The sequence below is a fragment of the Notothenia rossii genome (assembly GCF_949606895.1).
Source record: "Notothenia rossii genome assembly, chromosome: 8".
Classification (NCBI taxonomy): Eukaryota; Metazoa; Chordata; class Actinopteri; order Perciformes; family Nototheniidae; genus Notothenia; species Notothenia rossii.
This window is the reverse complement of record NC_136906.1, coordinates 30,725,340-30,750,544: the sequence shown is the minus strand read 5'-3', so window position 1 is coordinate 30,750,544 and position 25,205 is coordinate 30,725,340. Positions and strand designations below refer to the sequence as shown.

At 43.0% G+C, this 25,205-nt stretch overlaps 2 protein-coding genes across 3 annotated transcripts in view; one reads left to right on the top strand and one right to left on the bottom strand.

Moving 5' to 3' along the window:
* The window catches only part of rapgefl1 (Rap guanine nucleotide exchange factor (GEF)-like 1), a 69,593-nt gene that overhangs the window by 12,958 nt on the left and 31,430 nt on the right, over positions 1-25,205 (bottom strand). For both annotated transcript variants that reach the window (XM_079644200.1, XM_079644201.1), the window contains 8 exons: positions 19,085-19,163; positions 16,496-16,676; positions 14,605-14,702; positions 5,400-5,512; positions 5,130-5,297; positions 2,763-2,860; positions 2,467-2,589; positions 1,104-1,282 (listed from right to left, as the gene is read on the bottom strand). In XM_079644200.1, the coding sequence (XP_079500326.1) occupies positions 1,104-1,282; positions 2,467-2,589; positions 2,763-2,860; positions 5,130-5,297; positions 5,400-5,512; positions 14,605-14,702; positions 16,496-16,676; positions 19,085-19,163 (1,039 nt within the window). The remainder of the gene's footprint in view (positions 1-1,103; positions 1,283-2,466; positions 2,590-2,762; positions 2,861-5,129; positions 5,298-5,399; positions 5,513-14,604; positions 14,703-16,495; positions 16,677-19,084; positions 19,164-25,205) is intronic.
* Positions 20,214-24,734, top strand: LOC307014291 (uncharacterized protein; the record flags this gene model as incomplete). Its single annotated transcript, XM_079642164.1, has 6 exons — positions 20,214-20,744; positions 21,783-21,828; positions 22,010-22,101; positions 22,993-23,103; positions 23,363-23,639; positions 24,480-24,734. Exons 2-6 carry the CDS (start codon positions 21,790-21,792, stop codon positions 24,732-24,734), a joined length of 774 nt encoding a protein of 257 aa, XP_079498290.1. The 5' UTR covers positions 20,214-20,744; positions 21,783-21,789.

The following is a 25,205-nucleotide window of genomic DNA, read 5'->3' as shown; positions in this document are numbered from 1 at the left end:
ACAGAATCAATCTATCAGATTCCAACCTCTCCTCCACGGGCAAGACTAAAGAGCGGTCTAAGGACCTCAGGGACATGACTGTAGACCTGCACCAGGCTGGGATTGGCTACAAGGCCATCAGAAAGCAGCTTGGTGAGAAGGAGACAACTGTTGGTGTGATTATTCAGAAGAAGAATGTGTGTGTTTCTAAATGGAAGAAAGACAAAATGAGCATCAGTCGCCCTCACTCTGGGGCTCCACACAAGATCTGGCCCCGTGGGGTCTTGATGATGATGATGATGAGAAAGGTGAGCGATCAGCCAAGAACTATACGGAGGAACTTGTTAATGATCTCAAGGTAGCTGGGAGCACAGTCACCAACACAGGAGCTGCTAAAGAAGAAGAACATTCAGGTGATGGAGGGGCCTAGCGAGTCTCCGGACCTTAATCCCATAGAAAATCTGTGGAGGGAGCTGAAGCTTCCAGATGCCAAGCATCAGCCTCAACCCTCAGGATCTGGAGAGGATCTTCAGAGAGGAGTGGAGCAAAATCCTTCCTGAGATGTGCACAGACCTGGAGACCAGCTACAAGAAGCGTCTGACCTCTGTGTGTCCAACAAGGGTTTCTCCACCGAGTACTAAGGCATGTTTTGAAAGGGGATCAAATACTTATTTCCCACAGTTTAATGCAAATCAATGTTTATCTTTTATATGATGTCAATTTCTGGATTTACTCTCACTGTTTATATAAACCTACCATTACAATTAGAGACTGTTCATTTTTTTGTAAGTGGGCAAACTGACAAAATCCGCAGGGGATCAAATACTTATTTCCTCCTCTGTATTAGGGTTGCCAGAAACTGACCATGATCAAAATCGATTATTCGACCGATCGATTTTTAAAAATAATATTCGATTATGGAGACTTTAACGAATATTCGAATAATCGAATAATCACTGGCATCCCTACTCTGTATGTTTGTATTTATTCAATAAATGCTCTCACGTTGGTTAAGCGCTGTCATTAATAACAATTAAATGAATAAAAGCAATAAAGAAAAGCACATAAATGCACCAAACTATTTGAACGATATCAAACTCTGTGTAAAGGCGATGCTGACTCACAGCGCTGCGATCTTGATGAACTTGCGGAGCAGCTGGACCCTCTTGGGCAGCGACTGGCACTGCAGGATCTCTGTTGCCACCCAGTGCTGCACCTCGCTGCAGCGCTGCAGAACCAGCTCCAGGTTCAGGGGGCGCCAGCGAGACTGCTCCCCGTGAAACACATAACACACAAACTCCACCTGCAGGACACACCAACGAAGAAGAAGACAAATGGAGCTGTTAACGATGAATTTGCTAGAGAAACGTGTGGACGCACAGAGAAACGTTAAGCCGCAAAACATTTACAGCTACGGAGTCGCAGAGAATAAACGGTCTCAAAGAGAACCTTTCCAAGTCACAAAGTAACTTACAGAGTCCCAGAAGAGCTTACATTGTTATACAAATATAATTAATATATTCATAGAGAAATTATCATTAAAAGTCAGATTTATTTTTGCCCTTACAATTAATTGTATGGAGTCAATAGACAAATAGAGTCATGTAAATAAAAACTTGAGTCACAGATAAATGTAAGGAGTGGGAAAGTAATGCACGGAGTAACAGTTTAACGAAAGGAACCACTAAGTCATTTATAGTCACAGTATGACTCTGTATTAGCAAAGCAATCTACAGAGTCACAGAGAAACTTCAAGAGTCGTAAAGTCATTTGCAGAAAGCACAAAGTTGCAGAGTCATGATTCGATTCACAGAGTAACGTATGGAGTCACAAAGTCATTCACAGGCTCAGAGAGAAATATATAGGGACACTTTTTAGGGTGACCTAGTAATGTACGGAGTCTCAAAGAAAAAGAAAGAGAATCTTATGGAGGTTTAGAGTCATAACCAGGCTCTCGGAGTAACGATCAAAGCCTCATAGTAATGTATGGATCGCAACTTTAGTCTTGGAGTCACTCCAAAAGTATAAAGAATTCAAATTATTGAAGTTTTTGTGTGGATTTAAAAACTCCGCTTGGATAAACTCTACTGTAACTGTTTTGTTTAGTAAGGAGAAGTGAAATCCACATGGTGGCGCTAGAAACCATGTCACTAACCTCGAGCACGGCTCTGCAGATACAGCTCGATGAAAAGGAAAATGGAACAAACTGTTGACTAAAATGTGAACATGTCTGTATAATGAAACTGAAATAAAAATTAAGTTTAAGTAACGTTTTTTTTTTTTTTAAATACCAATGATGTCAATGCAAATGATCCATTAACAACATTTGCCCCAAAACAGGATTTTTATGTACCTTTTTTGGCATTTTATTTTGGTACTTTAATTTGACATAAAAAAATAAGCTAATATAGTAAATAACTTTTATCTTAACAGCAATTTTTATTGAAAAACATGTGAAAATAAAAACATTTTTCCCACACTACTGACCTCGTGCACGCAGCTGAAGAGCTCCCAGTCGAACACCACCAGCTGGTTGGAGACCTCCTCGGCTGACATGTCATGGAGTTTGCTGTCCCCGGGCGTCCAGTGGATCTCCTCCGGGAGAGGGAGCTGAGGGGGTAGCAAAACACAACATACCTTTATCTTTAAAGTATTATCATTTACCACTGTGGATAACAAAAGTATTTAGACACAAAAGGTATTCAAAAAACAAAAACTATTTACAACAAATGCAAGTGATAGCTGGTGGCTGTATTTGCTAAATAGACCAATGTGTTCCTCACCAGTGACTCGAGCTCGGAGGGTTCGCAGGTGAACAGGTGAGTGTTGACTCCCAGCGTGGTGAACACGGCCTCGTCACTGGGACGAAACACTGCCTTTTCTGAAACACACAACACACATCCGTCAACATGGAAATATACACAGAAACAATTAAGAGAGCACTGCAAACATTTCCGTTACTGAGGTTTTACTACAAATAGTATGTGGGTAAGCTTATTATACACTTATTATTATTTAGAGTATCGTTGTCTTGGGAAATGCGTGTGATGAAAATAGTTTTTTTCCAATGTTTTACCTGATAAATCGCCAGGTGAACTAGCTAGCGTTAGCTGTTAGCAGCACAGTCCTGCTTAGCAAAATGACGTAGCTCACAGCTAACGTTAACAAAGGTTGTATTTCCTTACATTATGTCACATTGCAGCTCTATTCAGTAAGTGTAGTTTCACAGCAGTGTTTCCCGTGATGGAGTCATAGCAGCGGTGCTAAGGCACACGGGCCCAGCAAAATGTGAGCGCGGAGCGCGTGGAATTTTTTTGTGAGTGCGCGTGCAAAGTGCGCCCCGCCAATATGTTTCTATGCGTCTGCCAGCACAAGAAAGGCTCTTGAGGTTTAGTACCTACAGTGTAGGGATGTGCATCTCCATCACTGAGGCCGATGCGATGCGCATCTCGATACGTTGCCACGATACGATACATTAACGATACCTTTGAAACACCAGGCGATGCGATACGATACGATTCACCCCTGTTGCGATACAGTTCGATACGATTTGATTCAACATTATGCGATTCGGGGCGATACGATGCGATTCAACACGATGCAAAAATAATGATACTTCAATATGGTACGACAGAGGATTTTTGTTTTATTCCTTATATGCAGAAAATCATACATTAACAAAAAAGTGCTTTACATATTTGGTACTGCACATCCCATCATGCCATTTATGTTTTTACCTTTAAAAGCTCTCCAGAGTACAATTGTATAACACCTCACAGTTAAACAATGTAAGGATGCATTGCTCATGATTAACAATGTGCAAATAACAGCTACCATAGAGCAATGCCCATACAGCTGCCAGCCTGATGTGCTTAACACTCAGAGGCTAACTCACCAGTGAGCAGAAAGCAGTGGTTTCTATCTGAACAATAAAGAAAACAAATAACCTTTCACAAACAGGTATTTCATAAATGCTTACAGTAAGGAAGACATTTAAATTATTATTGGCCGTCACAGGCTGCCATAAATGCTTACAGTAAGGAAGACATTTAAATTATTATTGGCCGTCACAGGCTGCTGTAAGCTAAACACCTCTCTCTGACAGAACACCTCACTGAGTGATTTAACTCATACGTCTCACTTTCAGGTTTCTCTTTTCAGCCGCAGACCCCACGTCGCCTCTTTATGTGCGTCGCTAAGTTCCTCGTACTACTTGTGTACTTTAAAGCGGCTCGGCATCGTTAACAATTTGCGAGTGATTTTTCAAGTTGACCGTCTGTATTAATAGTGCCACGCACATATACCATCAGGACGTTACTGATGGGGTGCGGCTGCGGAGTGATACTGTGTGTATGCAAGTCCGCATCTAGGACGGATCTATGTATCATGGCTGTTAAGTAATAAAGATAGCTCATACAAAGGTCTACGGATACCTTATTACTCTCCATGACCTGCGGTCAACTATATAGCATAAATGACTATTACACCGTCTTTCTTGAACAATCCGAAGTGTTGCCAAAGGTTTGATTTGTAGGTATTTTTCGGTGCGCTGTGTTTCTCTTTCTCCTCAACTTCCGTGTGTGTTGATAACTGAGACTCTCGTTCTCCGTAGTGGCGAAGCAAATATCAAAGATCGTCTCTGCTGAGCTTTGACAAGATGAGGGGATTTTATATGAATGAATCGGTTTTTTACCGATGCAAAGACGCTACGCAATCGATGCATCGCGAGTTCAACCCGGTTCAACCCAAACTGTAGCCGATGTGCACTCTTTCAACCGGTGCACTCGCATCTTGAACGTTTATGCCGGTGCACCGATGCGAATCGGTGAATCTTAACATCTCTACTACAGTGGCAATGTCTCAAGATTTAGCAAAATACACCTTTATTGAACATACAGTAACACAAATACTACAAATATAATAATATATTATTATATATAATAGGTGGTATCGCTAGCCACTCCTAATTATTTTAATAAAAACATTAATAAAAAAATGTAACTATAAATGTTTTAGCTGCGCCACCGCTATTTGTATATGGGAAGCACTGCACAGGGATTGGTATCAACTTAATTTCCGGACATTCCTTCACCAGACACCAGAAACGTAATGTATCATCATCTAAATGTTCAGAGTTTGCGCCTGCTGACCTCCAGCCGACGTCACGGCCACCAGGATGAGGTTTCCTGGCAGAACCGGCTGGTCTTCGCTGTACTGGAGCTTCTCTCGGACCAGAGCCAGAATCTCTCCGACCCGACAGGACAGGCGGCTCCTGATGGTGACGTAGGAATGATCCGGAGTGTACACCCTGCAGAAGACTGGACGCACAGATATAGAGATATTAGAGCGTCAACTAGTGACCTATTATGTGTAGTGCATCTTAACAGAAGCGCGCGCGCGCGCGTGCGTGCGTGTCGTACTCTCGTCCGAGCCCCTGAAGGCCTCTCTGGGCTGCAGACAGGCGTCGATGCGTCTGAAGTGTCTGAAGAGAGGACGGACCTGCTTCTTCCTGATCTCCTTCTCCTCATCAGACCTATATTACATATAATATACACATTATTACATGATTAATGTGTAATACATATGTGATAAATCTTTATTATAAACACATAATACATGAGATATATATATATATATATATATATATATATATATATATATATATATATATATATATATATATACAGGACTGTCTCAGAAAATTAGAATATTGTGATAAAGTTCTTTATTTTCTGTAATGCAATTAAAAAAACAAAAATGTCATACATTCTGGATTCATTACAAATCAACTGAAATATTGCAAGCCTTTTATTATTTTAATATTGCTGATTATGGCATACAGCTTAAGAAAACTCAAATATCCTATCTCTAAATATTAGAATATCATGAAAAAGTATACTAGTAGGGTGTTCAACGAATCACTTGAATCGTCTAATTAACTCGAAACACCTGCAAGGGTTTCCTGAGCCTTGAAAAACACTCAGCTTGGTTCAGTAAACTAAATCACAAGTATGGGGAAGACTGCTGATCTGACTGCTGTCCAGAGGACCGTCATTGACACCCTCCATCAGGAGGGTAAGACACAAAAAGAAATTTCTCAAAGAGCAAGCTGTTCACAGAGTGCAGTTTCAAAGCACATCCACAAAAAGTCTGTTGGAAGGGGGAAATGTGGCAGGAAACGCTGCACAACCAAGAGAGATGACCGCAGCCTTAACAGCATTGTGAAGAAGAGTCGCTTCCAGAATTTGGGGGAGCTTCAAAGACAGTGGACTGAAGCTGGAGTCCAGGTATCAAAAGTCACTGTTCACAGACGTGTCCGGGAAATGGGCTACAATAGCCGTATTCCCATGGTCAAGCCACTTCTGAACTCAAGACAACGGAAGAGGCGTCTGACTTGGGCTAAGGAAAAGAAGCACTGGACAGTTGCACAGTGGTCCAAAGTCCTCTTTTCAGACGAAAGCAAGTTTTGTATTTCATTTGGAAGTCAAGGCGCCAGAGTCTGGAGAAAGGCTGGAGAGGAGCAAAATCCAAGTTGCTTGAAATCCAGTGTGAAGTTCCCACAGTCAGCGATGGTTTGGGGAGCCATGTCAGCTGCTGGTGTTGGTCCACTGTGTTTCATCAAGCCCAGAGTAAATGCAGCTGTGTACCAAGAGATTTTAGAGCACTACATGCTTCCGTCTGCTGAAAAGCTCTATGGAGATGAGGAATTCATTTTCCAGCATGATCTGGCACCTGCCCACAGTGCCAAAACCACCAGTAACTGGTGTACTGACCATGGCATTACTGTCCTCGATTGGCCTGCAAATTCCCCTGACCTGAACCCCATAGAGAATATGTGGGGTATTGTGAAGAAGAAGCTGAAAGACACCAGACCCAACAATGCTAATGAGCTAAAGGCCGCTATTGAAGCATCCTGGGCATCCATAACACCTCAGCAATGCCACAGGCTGATTGCCTCCATGCCACGCCGCATTGATGCAGTAATCCGTGCAAAAGGATTCCCAACCAAGTACTGAGTGCATTAATGGACATTTTCAAATGTTTGATTGTGTTTTGCTGTTATAAATCTTTTTTTTTTACTTGGTCTGAGGAACTATTCTAATTTTTTGAGATAGGATTTTTGAGTTTTCTTAAGCTGTATGCCATAATCAGCAATATTAAAATAATAAAAGGCTTGCAATATTTCAGTTGATTTGTAATGAATCCAGAATGTATGACATTTTTGTTTTTTTAAATTGCATTACAGAAAATAAAGAACTTTATCACAATATTCTAATTTTCTGAGACAGTCCTGTATATATATACTTCCCCCAGTGAACATGGAGAGAAATGGTGCAGGAAATAAGACATATATATATATATATATATATATATATATATATATCAGGGTTTCCGCTAGGATTTTTTCTCGCCGGTCAAATGTCCGAACAAAATTTATTTTACCGGACAAATTTGAAACTTACCGGTCATGTTTCAATAATAATAATAATAATAACAATTGTGTAGCAGAGTTCTATTTCGTATATGGCTTTGCCCTCTAAGGCTATCGCTATTGGGTAATCCCCCTGCGCCCCCGCGCAGCACTGAAACACTTGTAGTCCACGCCCACCCGCAAGGTGGGCCCCACCCTCGGGCCTCCTTCCGGTATAAATAGGAAGGTGGCCCGGCAATCTGCTCCCTCTTTTCTTCAGCAACCGTCAGAGTACTGAAGCACAGGAAAGGTCATGAGCAACAATTGTGTCCGTGATTGTCCCTCATGTAAAACGGGGTACATCATGAGCTATGATCTACACGCGATATGCGAATCCTGTCTGGGGCCAGAGCACGCGTACGCGGCTCTCAACCAGCAGGTCGCGTGTTCGCATTTGAGCCCGTCTCCCATCAGCCGACAGGCAGCGAAGAGTGGACGCTCTAGCTGCCGCGGCTGAGGAGAACGACTGGCCAGTCCAGGAGCACAGGGACGACAGCCTGTTTCTGGAGCCGAGTGGTGTGCAGGAGTCGGACGACTCCTACCCCGTTTCCCTCCATGGCTCGCCATGCGGCTCTCCCCTCCCCCCTCTCCCCCGGACGGGGGAGAAGGGGTCGGAGCGAGGTAGGGGTATGGCGGCCGAGCACGCGGTCCCCTTCTCCGTTGCCACGGCACTGCCGGCGTTGGGGGGCATCATGCTGGAGCTGCCGGAGATCATCGGCAAGGCGGCAGCCTGCAAGGGTCTCCTCGTTCCCCTAGGACGGGAAAAGGTAGCTCTGGATGACATGGCCAGAGTTTTTTCCCGCGTTCAGACGGGCAGGAGTGACCCGATCTGGCCGCGCTTCCCAGCCATTAGGAGGTACCAGGAAGGGGCTGCGGCGAACCCGAGGACCCTGAGGGCTCCGGTGGCCACCTTTGTTCCCTTCACTAAGGTGGAGGGATTTACTGACGAGGGTTTCGCAACCACCCCCGCTCTGGAGCAGAACTTGACAGCGTTCTTTGGGGTTAAGCAGGCGCCCTGTGTTGGCCTCCCCCGAGGATCAGTATGTCGCCATCCAGGCTGACCGGGCGCACCAGTGTGCGGTTCAGGCGTCTGCGGCGGCGAACAACATCAGGCAAACTCGGTGGTTACGCTGGTGGAGCGGTCCACCACCGTGGCTCCAGAGGAGGCGGAAGAGATCGGGAAGGCGGCCAGCACGGCGCTCACGCTGTGCGCGTCCGTGGCTGTCTCCCAGGCGAGGATCGAAGCGTGGATGACGCAGATCCAGCGCCACCTCTGGCTGCAACAGGCGGCTGTTACAGAGCCGGCCAGGAAGGTCTTGCTGGACTCTCCGATCAGCTCGGAAGGGCTGTTCGGACCCCAGTTTTTGGCCATGGTAGAGGCCATGAAAGCGGCAGCGGAGCAGGCGGATGATATCCGCCAGCACGTTGGCTGGCTCCAGCCTGCGGCGAAGCCGCAGCGGCACCAGCGGCAGCAGCAGCAGCAGCGTCCAACCCGGCCACCGCGGCAGGCAGAGAGACAGCCGAGGCGGCAGACTCGCCCGTCGGCGGCGGCAGGGGCACCGTCCCGAGCCTCCGCCCCCCCACCAGAAAAGAAAAAAGAAAAGTACTCCCGTTCGTCGTCTGCTCCACGAGAGCCGCCGAGGAAGCAGACGACGGGAGTCGGGGGGGAGTGTGAAGGAAATAAAAGAAGCTTAATTTCCAACCTTTTGTCATCAGTTTCAAATGGGTTTCACATATCCCCCACTCTGGGTGAACCAGCTGCCTATGACCTATCGGTTAATAGCCAGCAGGGTTCGTTACAAAAGCCTGCACATTTTAATCTATCGGTTAATAAGTTACAGAGCGCAGTAACTACGCCAGCTGCCTTCAATCTGTTGATTAGTAGGCAGCGGGGTTCGCTGCGGGGGCCTGATGGTTATAACTTTTCGGTTATTAAACCACAGACCTCGCGGCATTCCTCTGTCCGAGATCTGTCACCTACACACGGTCACAATAAGCCCATGAGCGCCGTGGTAACGCCTCATGTGGATATTACTGCACACACCTCTACTCATCCTCTGAGCGTGTACGCGCCTCACGATGAGAGTCGGAGTGAAACGCAGCGTGTGGAGGCCCCCTCACAGCCCTTTCGCTCTAGGCCCACCTTGGGTTGCCTCACGGGCGGCGAGGGCTCTGGCGTGGCTCGTCGTCATGACAACCACAACACATCTCGAGCATGTGCGCCCGCTCTCAGAGTGTTTCTCGGAGTGGCAGCGCGTGTGTCTGATGGATAGATGGATGAGCAGGCTGATCAGCAGAGGGTACACCCTGCAGTTCGCCTCCCCCCCCCCCCCCCACAGTTCAACGGGATAAAGGAGACACGCCTGTCATCCCGGGAACAGTGTCGGGCGCTCCAAGCAGAGCTATGGGAACTCCTGTTGAAAGAGGCTATTTCCAGGGTTCCCCGAGGGGAAGAAAATCAGGGATATTACTCCCGCTACTTCCTTATCCCGAAAAAGACGGGGGGAATGAGACCCATCCTCGACCTGTCAGCGTTCAACGAGGCAATAATGAAAAGGCCGTTTCACATGCTGACGGTCAAAAGGGTGCTAGAGTGTGTTCACCAGGGAGACTGGTTCACCTCTATAGACCTAAAGGATGCATACTTCCACGTACCCATCATCCCACAACACAGGAAATTCCTGCGGTTTTCATTCCAGGGAATATCGTACCAGTACAACCGTCTGCCGTTCGGTTATTCCCTGGCTCCTCGCACCTTTTCGAAGTGTGTAGAGACGGCATTGCAGCCGCTACAAAGAGGAGGGATGAGAGTACTATTTTACCTGGACGACCTGCTGCTGATGGCTCGCTCCAGGGAGGAAGTGGCTTTACAGACGGTACAGCTCATATCGCCTCTGTCAAAGCTGGGTTTCATGATAAACTGGAAAAAGAGCTGTCCTCTTCCCTCCCAGAGTATTGTTTACCTGGGTGTGGAATTGAACTCAGCCCGCATGAGAGCGTGACTCTCACGGCAGAGAGTGGAGACGCTGACAGCTCTCCTTCGACGCTTCACACCCGGCAGCGTGGTGACAGCACTCTCCGTGATGCGGCTGCTCGGCATGATGGCAGCCGACCACGGGGTGATTCCCCTGGGTCTCCTTCACATGAGAAGACTCCAGAGGTGGTTTATTCGCCTACGCATCGACCCCGTGCGACAGAGGAGACGCATGGTGGTCATCCCTCTGTCCGTGGGTTCAGACTTAACCTATTGGAAAAGTCCCCACGTCCTGTCAGAGGGTGTGGCCCTGGGCAGAGTTACGTCACACATCTCGGTGTTCACAGACGCATCTCTCTCAGGGTGGGGAGGAACGTGCATGTCGCAGGCAGTGGGGGGACAGTGGCCGGCTCACATGTCCTTCCACATAAACGTGCTGGAATTGATCTCCGTACGGAGAGTAATTCAGCATTTTGCCTCGCTGCTGCAGAATCAACATGTATTGATTCGCACAGACAACAGAGCCGCGGCAGCCTACATCAATCGCCAGGGCGGGGTACGCTCAGTGCAGCTTCTGAACACAGCCAGACGGCTGTTGATCTGGGCGCGCGCGCACCTACTCTCCATCAGAGCACTGTATGTGCGCGGCGAGTTGAACAAAGGGGCAGACCTCATGTCCAGAGGAGGCCCTCGCCAGGAGGACTGGAGCCTACACCCCGAGCTGATCGCCCAGGTTTGGAGCCGGTTCGGGAGGGCGGAGGCGGATCTGTTCGCCGCACGCGGGAACGCGCAATGCGCCCTCTGGTTCTCCCTGTCAGCGCGGGACCTTCCCCCCCTAGGGGTGGACGCGTTCGCACATCGTCCATGGCCCAGGGGACTGCTGTACGCCTTCCCCCCAGTCCCGCTGATTCCCCGGTTTCTGGACCGAGTGCAGGAGGAGGGGCTGTCAGTGATCCTGATTGCCCCGGAGCGCACGGGCGCTTCCTGGTTTCCATGCCTACAGCGTACGCTGTCAGGCAGACCGTGGGAAATTCCGTGGCGCGGGGACGCTCTCTCGCAGGTGGAGGGAGCGATTTACAGTCACCCAGTGATAGGCCAGCGCCTATGGGCATGACCCCTGAACGGGAACACTTTGAGAGGTTGGGTCTCTCTCAAGATGTTGTACGGACCATTCAGGGCGCCAGGGCCGCGTCTACCAGAGCGACCTACACAGCCAAGTGGGCAGCGTTCCAGCGCTGGTGTGTAGAAAGAAGCCTGGACCCCACTACGTGCCCCCTGCCTCACGTGCTGTTATTCCTCCAGCTGTTGTTGGACAGGAATTTGGCTTTCAGCACAATCAAGGTATATGCGGCTGCCATATCATCTTGTCACGTGGGTTTCGGAGCCGGGACGTTGTTCAGTCACCCCCTGATGAAACGCTTTCTGCAAGGGGTACGAAGACTCAGACCGGTGTCACGCGCACTGGCGCCTCAGTGGGATCTGGCTTTGGTGTTACGAGCACTAAGCAAAGCCCCATTTGAACCGTTAGAGCAGGTTCCCCTTAAAATGTTATCAGCCAAAGTAGTACTGCTTTTGGCTCTAACATCAGCAAAAAGGGTGAGTGATCTATCCGCTCTCTCGGTGGCCCCGTCATGCCTCCGGATCCAAGGAGATGGCAGTTCGGCTGTGCTACGGCCTAACCCAGCCTTTATGCCAAAGGTCATCACAAGCACTTTTAGGTCAAGAGTGATCACCCTGGATGGGTTTTTTCCGCCTCCTCATAAATCGGAGGAAGAAGCCACATCTCATCTCCTCTGCCCGGTGCGCGCGCTGTCCTGCTATGTGGCGCGCACGGCGGCCTGGCGCCGTTCTCAGCGCCTGTTCGTGCACTATAGAGAGCGCTCGATCGGGCAACCTCTGTCTGCACAACGGCTGTCACACTGGCTGTGTGAGGCTGTGTCACAGGCATATGTCTCCTCTGGGGTGGAGCCCCCGGAGAACATCAAGGCGCACTCCACCAGAGGAATTTCCTCCTCCACGGCTTTGCACGGAGGAATGTCAGTAGAAGATATTTGCACGGCTGCATCTTGGTCTTCCCCCTGTTCATTTATTCATTTTTATTTGAGGGATGTCTCCCATTCCTCTCTGACACACCCTGTACTGGGTGTCCTGTCGGGGTGAGTGATGTCAGGGAGCCGGCTGTGCGCCTCTCTCTCTCCTGCCTTTTGGCACGCGGAGAGCGGCCCATTTCCCCTGAGGGATGTTCCTTTTTCCTCTAACACACTTTGTACGGAGTGCCTGGTCAGAGTGAGTGACGTCAGGGATCCAGCTGTGCGCTCTCCTGCCTGTCTGCACGCAGAGAGCTGCTGTTCCCCTACTACGATCGCAGGACGAGATGGGACTTTCGTCTCTACTTTCTCACAGCGGCCGGTATGTATTGTTCCCAGCCTTCACCCCGTCGGGAAGATAGGCATGTCTGCTATGTTCCAGGTACGGTGATGAGCCATTACGCATGGCACATCAGGCAGGGGGGTGTTATTGAGCAGGTATGTCTGTGCTTCTAGTGCCGGGCGGACCCAGTGGGGCGCAGACTACATCATGCTTCGCCCTTAACCCAATAGCGATAGCCTTAGAGGGCGAAGCCATATACGAAATAGAACTGAGGTTACCTACTGTAACCCCAGCTTCTATGAGTAAATGGCGCAGCCCTCTAAGTGCGGGGCCCCACTGGCTCTACGAATAGCTGAAGAAAAGTTATGTTGTATGGGAGCAGATTGCCGGGCCACCTTCCTATTTATACCGGAAGGAGGCCCGAGGGTGGGGCCAACCTTGCGGGTGGGCGTGGACTACAAGTGTTTCAGTGCTGCGCGGGGGCGCAGGGGGATTACCCAATAGCGATAGCCTTAGAGGGCTGCGCCATTTACTCATAGAAGCTGGGGTTACAGTAGGTAACCTCAGTTTCTGTTAGGAGGTAATTACCGAACTAGGACCAGGTACGCTGATGTTTAAAACTCAGTTAATGGGGCTCATTTTTATATTGCTTCAGTTTATAATCGTAACAGATTGAAAAATTTAGATTAATTTTTCAATAAATGATTCCACAAACAACAAACAACATAATTATTACATTCAAAGAAACTACTTGTAGCAGATGAAGTACATTATTCAAAAGTTTAAATTAACTTTGAATAATAACACGGGAGAAACGGATCCTCTCTTTTCCCCTCTCCCTCCCTCTCTCTGACAGCCCGTCAGTTTCTCATGCAGCGCGCTAAACAGTGGGCGGGGCTTCAGGTGATTATGCAGCAGCTGATCTGATCCCTCTCTCTCGCATCCGGTTACACTTCACTCGTGTTTATGTCCATATCGATCAGATCCAGCTCTCCTGATCGGCCTTTATAGAGAGCACAGATCAAACTATTAAGAGTGAATACCGGCCGATAACGACCGGCGGCCAATCGATCGGAGCATCGGACATTTTGATTTTACCGGTTTTTATTCAATTTTAACCGGCAATTACCGGCTAACGGAAACCCTGATATAGATATATATATAGATATAGATATAGATATATTTATAATAATTATCATACAGTAATTATTATGAGATATATATTATAATAATTACTGTATGATAATTATTATAAATATATAACAAATAAACACAGTGAATATAAAATAAATACAGGACAAAAAAAATCAAAACTTGATTAATTTATAATAAAAATGTGATGCATTGGATATTTTTTATGTTTTTAATACACATATCGTATCATGTTGGAGATTGTGTGTTTCATTGTGAGTGTATTAGTGTGTATAACTATGTCTATAATTGTGTTTATTATTATGAGCGTGTTATGTTACGTGTGGTTGTGAGTGTTTGTATGTAATACTGTGTGTATCTTTGTGAGTCTACCTGTGTGTATTTCTGTGTGTATTACTGTGGGTGTCAGTTTGTGTATTATTGTTTAATTGTTGTTACTGCGAGTATTTTTCCGAGTGTCCATATGTGGTTTACTGTGTGTTTTGTCTGTCTCCTGTGGCCGGTCGGACCAGTCACTAGCACCCCCAACCCCCCCGAGTTGGGCCGGTCGGCCGGTAGAGTTTCCCGCGCTGATTTTTAGTCTCTGTCCGCCCCTTCACTGTGAGTGTCATTGTGTTGTTCTCTGTGTGTATGACTGTGTGTAGAGTGTGTGTCTTACGGGCAGTGTAATATCTCGGTCCATCTCTGCAGTTTGAGGACGTCCTCCACCAGCTCAGGATTCCGACTCAGCTCCTGAACCGCACACATGTATAGCTCCTATAATCCCACACACACAAACACACACACACACACGCAGAAATGTCACATACTATATACCTTGAACAGTTTGTAATGTATTATGCAGTACAGGGTATGTTGAGGAGGTTACAGCCGAAATGTTTCTCATGTAGGTTGAAAATCAAGTTACAATCTTATTGTCTCACGAAAAATGACCAATGGTAACGTCTTTACCCGTAAACATATTGTAAATATAGCATTAACTAGGCTTTCACCTGCTAAATAAGCAGGTAAATAGAGAAAAACATAGAGATGAAATACTAAGAAAACACTTTTACCATCCACAGTTTGGTACATACATAAGATATATTGTCCCAACTGATTCTTAAAACACAATTAATAACTATTTAACAATAAATGACATCCATAATATAAATGTGTGAAGGGTTTATTAGATTTACTTAAGAAACTAGGGACTTCTTACTATGATTTTAACAAATAAAAAGAACTCAACTAAATATCAATAAATAACCATAAGTTTACTTGTTATACATTGTAATGCAGAAAAGCTGAATAGCCTACCCTTAAATTACAAGAAACATATTTTTAAAAGTATATGTATATGTTATCATATGTAAATGCGAGTGTGTGTGTGTGTGTGTGTGTGTGTGTGTGTGTGTGTGTGTGTGTGTGTGTGTGTGTGTGTGTGTGTGTGTGTGTGTGTGCGTGTGCGTGTGTGAACGTCATGCAAACGCCACAGAACCAATGAATGAGCGTAAATAAAATGTATTTGAATAAATAAAACCTTAGTTAGCAGATCGGATTACACATTAGTCAAGAGATGTATTTTTTTTAAATCATATAAGAGGACATATACGGAATTAAAATAATTTTAAAAAATGAGTATATATATTTATTAAGGAAAGAGAAAAGTACGGAGCCCTTAAAGGAGGAAGTGGAGCGCACAGGAGACAACCGTTTCATTGCAGACTGTTATGTTTACGTGGGGAAATGACAGTGCATACATCATTTGAGATATATTTCGAACTCAGACTTCACTTTAAGGACATTTCAGCCAGGGGTGTGTGGTCACTCCACGACATGTAACTCAGAGAAGAGCAGCACCAGCGCCCACCACGCACCGCCTACACTGTATTCGTCCCGATGGCCAGTCCGCCACTGGCTGTGTGTGTGTGTGTGTGTGTGTGTGTGTGTGTGTGTGTGTGTGTGTGTGTGTGTGTGTGTGTGTGTGTGTGTGTGTGTGTGTGTGTGTGTGTGTGTGTGTGTGTGTGTGTGTGTGTGTGTGTGTGTGTGTGTGTGTGTGTGTGTGTGTGTGTGTGTGTGTGTGTGTCTTTAAACCAGCTGCGGACAGCAGGTACTCTGAGAGTCACGGATATTAATTCACAGATCGAAGCAGACTGGTTCACACTCTCCTGTTTTGCCAATCCGGTGCTTGAACAAATAGATCTACACCCCTGGCCGAAATGTCCCTAAAATTAAGTCTGAGTTCGAAATATATCTCAAATAATGCAAGCACTGTCATTTCCCCACGTAAACATAAGAGTTGGTTGTCTCCTGTGTGCTCCACTTCCTACTTGGCGCACCAGTAACTTTCTCAACAAAAAAAAAAAATCAGGATAACGGATGAGTTTTCTCGTGCGCACGAGAAACGAACCGGTTTTCCTGACTTTCTTTTTTTTCTGATTAATTTGTATAATGAATATAGAATATAAAGTAGAATGAAACAATGGGTAAATCGATTTTTGGGAAATAAAAAGTTTTAAAAAATGTGGAGCACATAAGAAAATTAAGGAGATATAAGGAGGTCTGACCTTTGGAAAGCTGTTGTTGCGCTCCTCCTGCAGCAGCTCTCTGTATGTGTCCAGATATCGGAAGGCGACGCTCAGCACCGCCTGCTTCCTCTCCGCTCTGTCCATCCCCCCCTCACCCTCTCCATCTTTCTTCTCCCCCTCCCTCCCTCCCCTCTGGCCCTGCTTCCCCTCCAGGTTGAATCTGAGGGAGTCAAGTTAAGGTGGAAACACGAGGGAGTGGAGGGTCATTTTGCACAGGCTTAAAGGGAATAGGGAAACACTAAATAAAAGCTAAATGGCAGATAATTACAAAAGAAGTTTGAAAAGTAATAAATAATAATACATCAATTAATTAATTAAAACGACAGAGAAATCTCATGTGTAAATGTAAAATAAAATATATTTAAAATCCTGATATGGTAAACAAAAAAGAGCTTAATTTTAAATTCTCAAGTAAAAGCTTACATTTAAATGTGTGATTGGAAAAGGAAAATAAAAACATGTGTAAAATGAAGGAGATATTAATAAATCAATAAAGTTTTTGCCTTAAATTGACTGTTTACAGCTGTTATTTGTGTACAATAATATTAAGATAAGGCTTCACAAATATTAGAAGTTTTAACTAATAGTATATTAGGATAAAGCTTATATTATTGTTACTCTTTTAGAACATAAGGATAGAGCTTACATTAATAGTATAATATTATTCGTATAATTGCCCACAATGACAAGTTATATTATATAAAAACATTTGATGAATACAAAATAAAAATAAATCATGTAATCAGATGCATTTATTATCATTATTTATATGAACATTTTAAAGGATTTGTTAGATGATTTTTAATTCATTTTATGGGTGAAAAAGCCACTAAATAGGACGCCAGACAAGCTGTGAATGTATACAAATAAACAGCCCTGCTAAATATTTAAATTTAGTTTCAATGTGTCAGCTTCAGAGACACCGCCATGATGACCACACACACACACACACACACACACACACACACACACACACACACACACACACACACACACACACACACACACACACACACACACACACACACACACACACACACACACACACACACACACACACACACACACACACACACACACACACACACACACACACACACACACACACACACACACACACACACACACACACACACACACACACACACACACACACACACACACACACACACACACACACACACACACACACACACACACACACACACACACACACACACCTCTAGTATTCTAATTGTCACAGAAACGGAAGACGTTTTTTTTTCTGGTTTGTTTTTCATCCTGGAAGAAATAAAAACCCCAGCGAGTGTTTGTCTTGGTCCATCCTTCCCACTCTTCTTCCTCCCACACACCTCTCTGCTCCACGTCCTGCACGCACCCCCCCCCCCCCCCCTCTCTCTGTGTGGGTGAGTATGCAAGTGTCACTTCATCCTGCTTCATGGACTCCTCTGTCCAAACTGAAGGCGCTCTTTAATTCACTCAAGTACTGTACTTAGGTAAAAAAAAATGGAGGTACTTGTACTTTACTTTCACATTATGCTACTTCATACTTTTACTTTGCTACATTTTGTTGGTAAATGTTGTACTTTTTACTCCACTACGTTTATTTTTGATATGTAGTTACTAGTTACTTTGCAGATTTAGGTGGATACAAAATATAAATCGACACACATCATATTTTATTATAAGTTAAGCTAAACAGTAGTGTTTAAAGTCAAGATAACACTTCATTAATGCACCAAAAATAAATAATAAAATAATAAAATAAAGTTATGGTGTTTTGATGTGCCTTTCTGCATAACAAGTACTTTTTGAATGCTTATACTTTTGCACTTTTACTTAAGAAAATGTTTGAATGCAGAACTTTTACATGTAACTGAGTATTTTTACACTGTGGTATTGCTACTTTTACTTATCTGAGTACCTCCACCTCAAGTTTTAGTTGACTAAAGGCTTTCATCTTTATTTTAGTAAAAAAACTGTAACTATTCTAGTCTAAAGTAGGGATAGGTATGTCAAATACTTTTTCGGTCAGTATAAACTTCCTTCATATTCTTTCACTAATTTCAAAATTAATGATTTAAAAATAATAATAATTGTGTGTTGTACAAGGTTAAAACATGAATAATATAAACTTCTCAGACGTTTAGTCAAGTCAAAGGAAAAAGGAAATTACAATATCTCTATACATTGGGGAAGTAATGATATTATTTGTTTAAAATGTATATTATTTTGTATAACATACTTCTGTTCTAGTTAACAAAGCTATATCATTGTTTATTTAGTGTTTTTCGTCAGATACACTCTTTACACTGTTTAATGAGTTTCTTGTCTGTACAGATTAAAGACTGAGCTGCTGACAGTGTGAGCCTGCAGACAGCAAGCAGGGCCACGAAAACACAAAGACTGATGCTAACCAAACTGTGTTTCAAATAAAAGCTTACATTAAACCAGAATAAACATTGGTTGTGAGCAGAATGCAGCAGCATGCATATTTACACGTCCATTACGTGCCATGCAGACACAAAGGAAGGTATGTGTGTGTGAGGGTGTGTGTGTGAAGGATACTGCTGCAGCAGGACTTGCTGGAACCTGTCGGCCGCCATGAAGATGGGATGTGTCAACATGAAGTCATCCAGCAAGGTTTCTGCACGGAGACAGACAAACAGAGAGGTTAGATTTACAGACTGTACCTGAACACCACGCAGAACATATTGTCATCGATCCAAATAGAAAGCAGACACACAAAGACACGATAAACCTGAGCCTTTGAGAGAACTGAAATCATGAAGAGACTTTTAATGCAAAGAAGTCAGAGAAAAGCAGATCATCTCCCTATTTCAGAGGCTGAAAAACATTTTCTGTTTCATATCTTAATGAAGTGAATATCTCATATTTGAGAAAAAGATATGGAAATCTTTTACTATGTTTTATATTTAAAGTAAACATCAAAACAATAATCTGAAATGTAAAAAGCCTTCAGTTGCAGCCCAAAAACAAACAGCACCAGGATCAGCAGCCACCAACCAAACTCTGAACAGTAAAAATGACTTATGATATAAAACGTATTTTCTAAACTGCCAAAGATATATTTCTGCTGGAGGGTTTTTTCGTAATAATGTGTGGTTTTAACATATTTAAAACTGCTCTAAATGTATTTTATTTGTTTGTAAAGCACTTATGTTGAAAGGTGCTATGTAATTAAACTTACCTTGCCTTTAGATGCCTTTTTCAGCCTCTCAGAAATCAATCCTTTTATCTGTTTTATGTCATATTAATGTGAATGTATAAGACGTATAAAGACATCATTTTAAAATGTATAACTATAGAAATAATCAGCAGAGCAGTCAAAAGTGAGAACATTGGTTATTTGAAGCCCTGAAACTCCAATGTAATACATGTAATTGAAGAAAATGAAGCTTTTAATTTCCTCTAGTAAAAAAACTCAACAAAACAGAAAGTAAAATACCAAACTGCTTTAAAGAGGCATACAAATACATTTAAAAGGCAACATACAGGCAAATTAAATACACACACACACATACACAAAACATGCACACTAAATGTAGGCCATGTTGTTTCTGATGTGCAGAACCAGAACAGTTTCTATATTTAAAGAATCGGCAGATCTGTCTGAATACTACAGAACGATTGCATTCACTAAAATACTATGGAATCAAATTAGGGTCAATAATATTCACAAATTATTTCACAGTCTGCAGTTGTATATCACCTGTTGTGCGCATGTGAAAAGATTTTGTGCATGTGTAAAAAAGTTTTGTGCACACAGATATAATTTGCTCGTGTAAAAACATTTTGCAGCTGTAGAAATATTTTGTGCGTGTGTGAAAAGTTTTTGCAGATATAATTTGCACGTGTAAAAAAGTTTTGCAGGTGTAGAAATATTTTGTGCAAGGATATTTACAACAGTGAGGTTTCACAAAGTCTGAGATACGGACACACAAATTTCCTATCTGTGTGTGCGAACCTGAAGTTACAAGCTACAAGCTGCTATTTACGAGTACGAATTTTGACCCTGTTTTTACGCCTGAGTATGCTAGCCAATCAGCACGTTGCCCACTGACTAGCCAATCGGGACGTAGCCCACTGACCATCCAATCATAGGACACAAGGTTCTAACGCGTTCGTTTTGCTGACCTGCGCCACTTGGAGCGTGCTTGCGGGAGTCAACATGGAGGAGCCCGAGGCGAACTCTTGTGAGACACAGGTGGGTTAATTACATGCTACCACGGAACATGCCACTACAGTTTTAATTAACTAACGTTACATCGTAATTAACTAAATATATCAAGACAGCTGTGCGTGCATCCCTGAGTTACTTATATTTTACATTTAACGCTAGCTAGTTGATGTGGTCTTTGCTATTGTCTTAGCTAGCTACAGTCTGTTGGCTAAATTAACGTTTCTTGTTGTTGTGCCGTTTGAATGAGTAACGTTAATGTTAAAGAAATTAATGCAACACTTTTGTCGGGTGCTTCCTGACATAATGCCCCGGGCATTTAATATGGAGAGGAAGGTAACGTAACGTTAGTTAGCCAAAGGTCGAAAAGGTTCAGTTTCCAATCCGATTTGTGTTCACGTCAGCTGGAAAATAAAGCAAGTGAACAGAAAAGGAACGGTAAAGTGGGCTAACCATACGATCTTCATAATCAATAATAAATAACTGTATGGCCTACTCAACACAAATGCTCCTTACAACCCGCTGCAATAGACGATGAGCGATTCATGTTTTCTTAAAAATCAATCAATCATATACTCTACAGTATATGATTGATTTATGTATTAATTATTTTATTTGTTTAAATATAATTCTATATGTTTTTCATATACTCTACAGTCCATGCATTATACTTTTTTGCATGAAAAGGGCAGAACTTCAAAAGCTTTAACCTGAAACACATGCCTCACTGCTCGAGTTCAGGCCAAAATTAGCCTTACTTCATTCATTTAAAAGACCAATCAGCAATATTTAGGACACAAATAACATATTTATAACAATAAATGCTCTTCCTCAGCTATGTTTTATATAATGTAAACACAAGCAGTATTGTAGCCAAAGATAAACATTTCACTATACATTGTGCGGGTCATCTTATGTAGGCGCCGATCACATCATGTTATTCAGCACAACACCACAAAAAGGGGTCTGGCGATGGACACGAAGATTATTTCAATCATCAAAGGACTTGGTGGGACAAGATGTGGTGTGGATACATCAAGCAATTAATACCTTTTTATTTTGCAGATATGGTATGGTAATATTTGGTGGAATTGATGGATTTTCAAGAAAGGTTCGTGCTTCCTGGAGTTTATTTTACAATTGACCAAAAGTGAATTGATATTAAATGCCATTTTTTAAAGTGAATTATCACGCACATACAGTATGGGGTCAGTATTTAATTCATTAATAGGTTATTTGAGTACTGTGTTTCTGTGGTGCTTACTTTTTCCTTTCTATAAATGCTCTCATAGATCATGTACCTACAAGTAGCCAATAACAACAAGGCTTCAACAGCTCTGCAGTTCTTCCTTGAGGCTGTGGACAAACACGGATTTCCATCCAGGTAACAGGCTATTTCTTGTTTTGTGTGTGTTTTTTTTTACATGTAAACATTGGATTATTGGAAATACTGAATATGAAGAAAAATGTCAGGTGCACTTGATACAGTTAAAAGAACACTGATTTGTATCAGTCTAGGCCATTTTATAAAAATAAGGTAGACTTTTGTCACGGCAGCCGTACTGACATGAACTAGCAGGTAAATACAGGTTAAATTAATTAAGTTGATTAAGGTTCCATTCTATTTAGTGCAGTAGAGCCTTCTAGTGAGCCAACATGCACAATAGCAGCACCCTGACTGTTTGATCTGAATGGAACAGAACATTAATTAGTATCACTGGTAACACCTGTGTTTACCCTACTATTTTATGTCAAAATGGCTGCTTTTCAAAAAGGTCTATAGGCCTACATGATCAACAGATTTTTCACTAAGTTTTACAAGAAAAGTTGTAAATTGATAGTTGGGGATATAGTGCCTATTAAGCAAAGGCCCAGGAAGCCCTAGTACCCCCTATATGTCATTTCTGAAACAACACTTTACCAGTGATGACACTTATGGGGATGGCCTTAGAATGAGATTGGATTATTCATTCCTTGTTTATATGACTTTACATGACCTCATGACATATTCCCAATATTATGTGTAGGTCTTTCCAGTGATGTGCCCATAAAGAATGTTTCAGTCTCATACTAAAACCTCTTGTTTCTGTGGTAACACAATCTTTAAAACTGCTGGTTCCCTGGGGGATTAGCCAGTAGCCAATAGTGAAGCTTGTTAAATGGCTATAGCTGTACTTAGAAAACTGGAGATACAGCCAGCTCTAAGAGTACAGAGATTCAAATTTCACATTGTCAAATGACTTAACATGGTATCTGTATGGTTGTACATGTCAAGGGTCAGAGGAGACCAAGGTGTGGAAAATGTGGACATTGCCAGACATATGTTTGACGTTCGTGGGTGCGGCAGGGGAAGCATCATCTCAGGGAAAAGTGTTCATAATCAAAGGTAATATCAGTGTATGGTTGTAGCTTCTATCATAAAGCTTTCTTTGGTCAAAATATCTTCTGCTAGTGTATCGCTTAATAGTGACGTGCTGCCATTAATTATGGTGCTAAAAGTTGTTGCTGAGATTAATGTACATATTAGTGTTATTAGGGATGGGGAAAAATCCATTGAGTTACTATTTGCATTTTTTGCAACGTAAAGGTGTGATAATTGTTTACGGACTGCATTTATTCATTTATTTTTGTCAACTGTCTTTCAGGATAGAGCGCCTGTGGCGTGACGTGTGGAATGTCGTGTCAAGTATTTATTACGATCTGCTCCACAGCCTAGAGGAGGATGGCCTGCTCGACCCAGCAAATTGCACACACCTTTTCTGTGCTCAGTATGTCTTTCTGCCCCGAATTCAGGAAGATCTTGACACATTCACAGATGGCTGGAATAACCATTCACTCCGAACAGAACGTAACCTCACTCCTAACCAGCTGTGGGAAATCGGGAAGAGTCAGAGCCCTGTCAGCCCTCCTGACAACTTCGAGGTAAAGGGGAAAAACTGTTTTGTAGTTCTGTGTTTTATTCACCATTGTGGAGGAAGCCAATGTTAGCACACCTTGCTTTCTTTTAGAAGTCATAACAATGTTAGTATTTGGTTAGATGTTTATTTGACAAAATCCTTACACTGTTCTTAATATTATAATGAAAATGCAACACACAGGAACTGGAATTTAGCCTACCAGGACCACTGTGTTTCACTTTACCAGGCATCTTCCAATAGTACACAGCAATAACCATATGCATAATCAGGCTACAGCAGAATTACAATTTGTGTCAAAGCCAACAATGGGCTATGCAACACAATGTAACATTGAGTTTCAGTTGCATAGAATAGTTTTGTTGATATACAAAGACATAGGCCACAATCCCAAAAATGTAAAACTAATGAAAACAACTACTGTTGTAGTTGTTTTCATTTTATTTGTCTTTGAATTTGTAGGCCTCAAAAAGAATATTGCAGGAAAAAAAGATGCTGACTTCTTTCACTGGTAAATTAACACCTGAAAACTGCAATGAATATGCAGTGCACTAGTCTATTTAGTCTGTACAAGGATAACATTTAAACTAAATAAATGGCTTAATACATTACAGTTCAGTAATGCATGTCAAGTGATTGAAATCTAGTTTAGTGTTCATGTCAAGACAAAACAACAATTGAATCAGTGGGGTGGAAATAATTTAATAATAAATAATGGACTGTATTAGTCATTTAGAATTTGTATTTGTTGGGAGCCAAATGATTTCTAGAAAAGGTTCCTGACCACTGTTTTAGGGTGTCATCCCATGTAATTATTTTAACAAACCCGATTACTTTTTTATTTCAGGGGATCCATTTTCCAGATGTGGAAATTGCAGACATGGATCAAATTGGAGTACAAGTTCCTGAACTGGCATCTCCCCTGGGCATCGAAGAACTGGAAGGACTGAATCAACTTTTGAATCCTACTGCTCCTTCATTGTGTTTTGGGGCAGACATCTATAGTGCTGTAGTTCACTACATAGAGGGTGTCCTTGAATCAGTCAGGAAGCATAAGGCACAATGCATACTAACTTTCAGCAGTGGAAGAAGTATTCAGTAATTAGTTGCATATAAATCCTTTATATCCTGTTGGCTAGTTTAATCTCCATCAATGCATCATATTCTATAAGATCATCATGTGTTTGTATCTTTGTCTCTGTCCTGTGAAAACCACGTATCTCTACAAAGTCAGAAAAACAGCCTGTTTTCAGCTTTGTGACGACGGCTTTTCAAGCTGATCCAAGAGGCTTTTTAAAGAGTTTATTTAGCTGAAGAAGAATTTAAGTAACACTTCATCCTTCAGTTGATCACAAACATTCAACACCAACACATCTGGAGATACGTGGTACTTTTGTGGGGGTGGTTGGGTAGAGGATGATGGAATATATATATATATATATATATATATATATATATATATATATAGGGCATGACTGTTATATTCTCATTTTGAAAAGGGAAAATAAATGTATTTCAATTTTAGAGGCCTACTTTATTTGTAGTAACCTGAAATGTTACTCTTAGAATAACA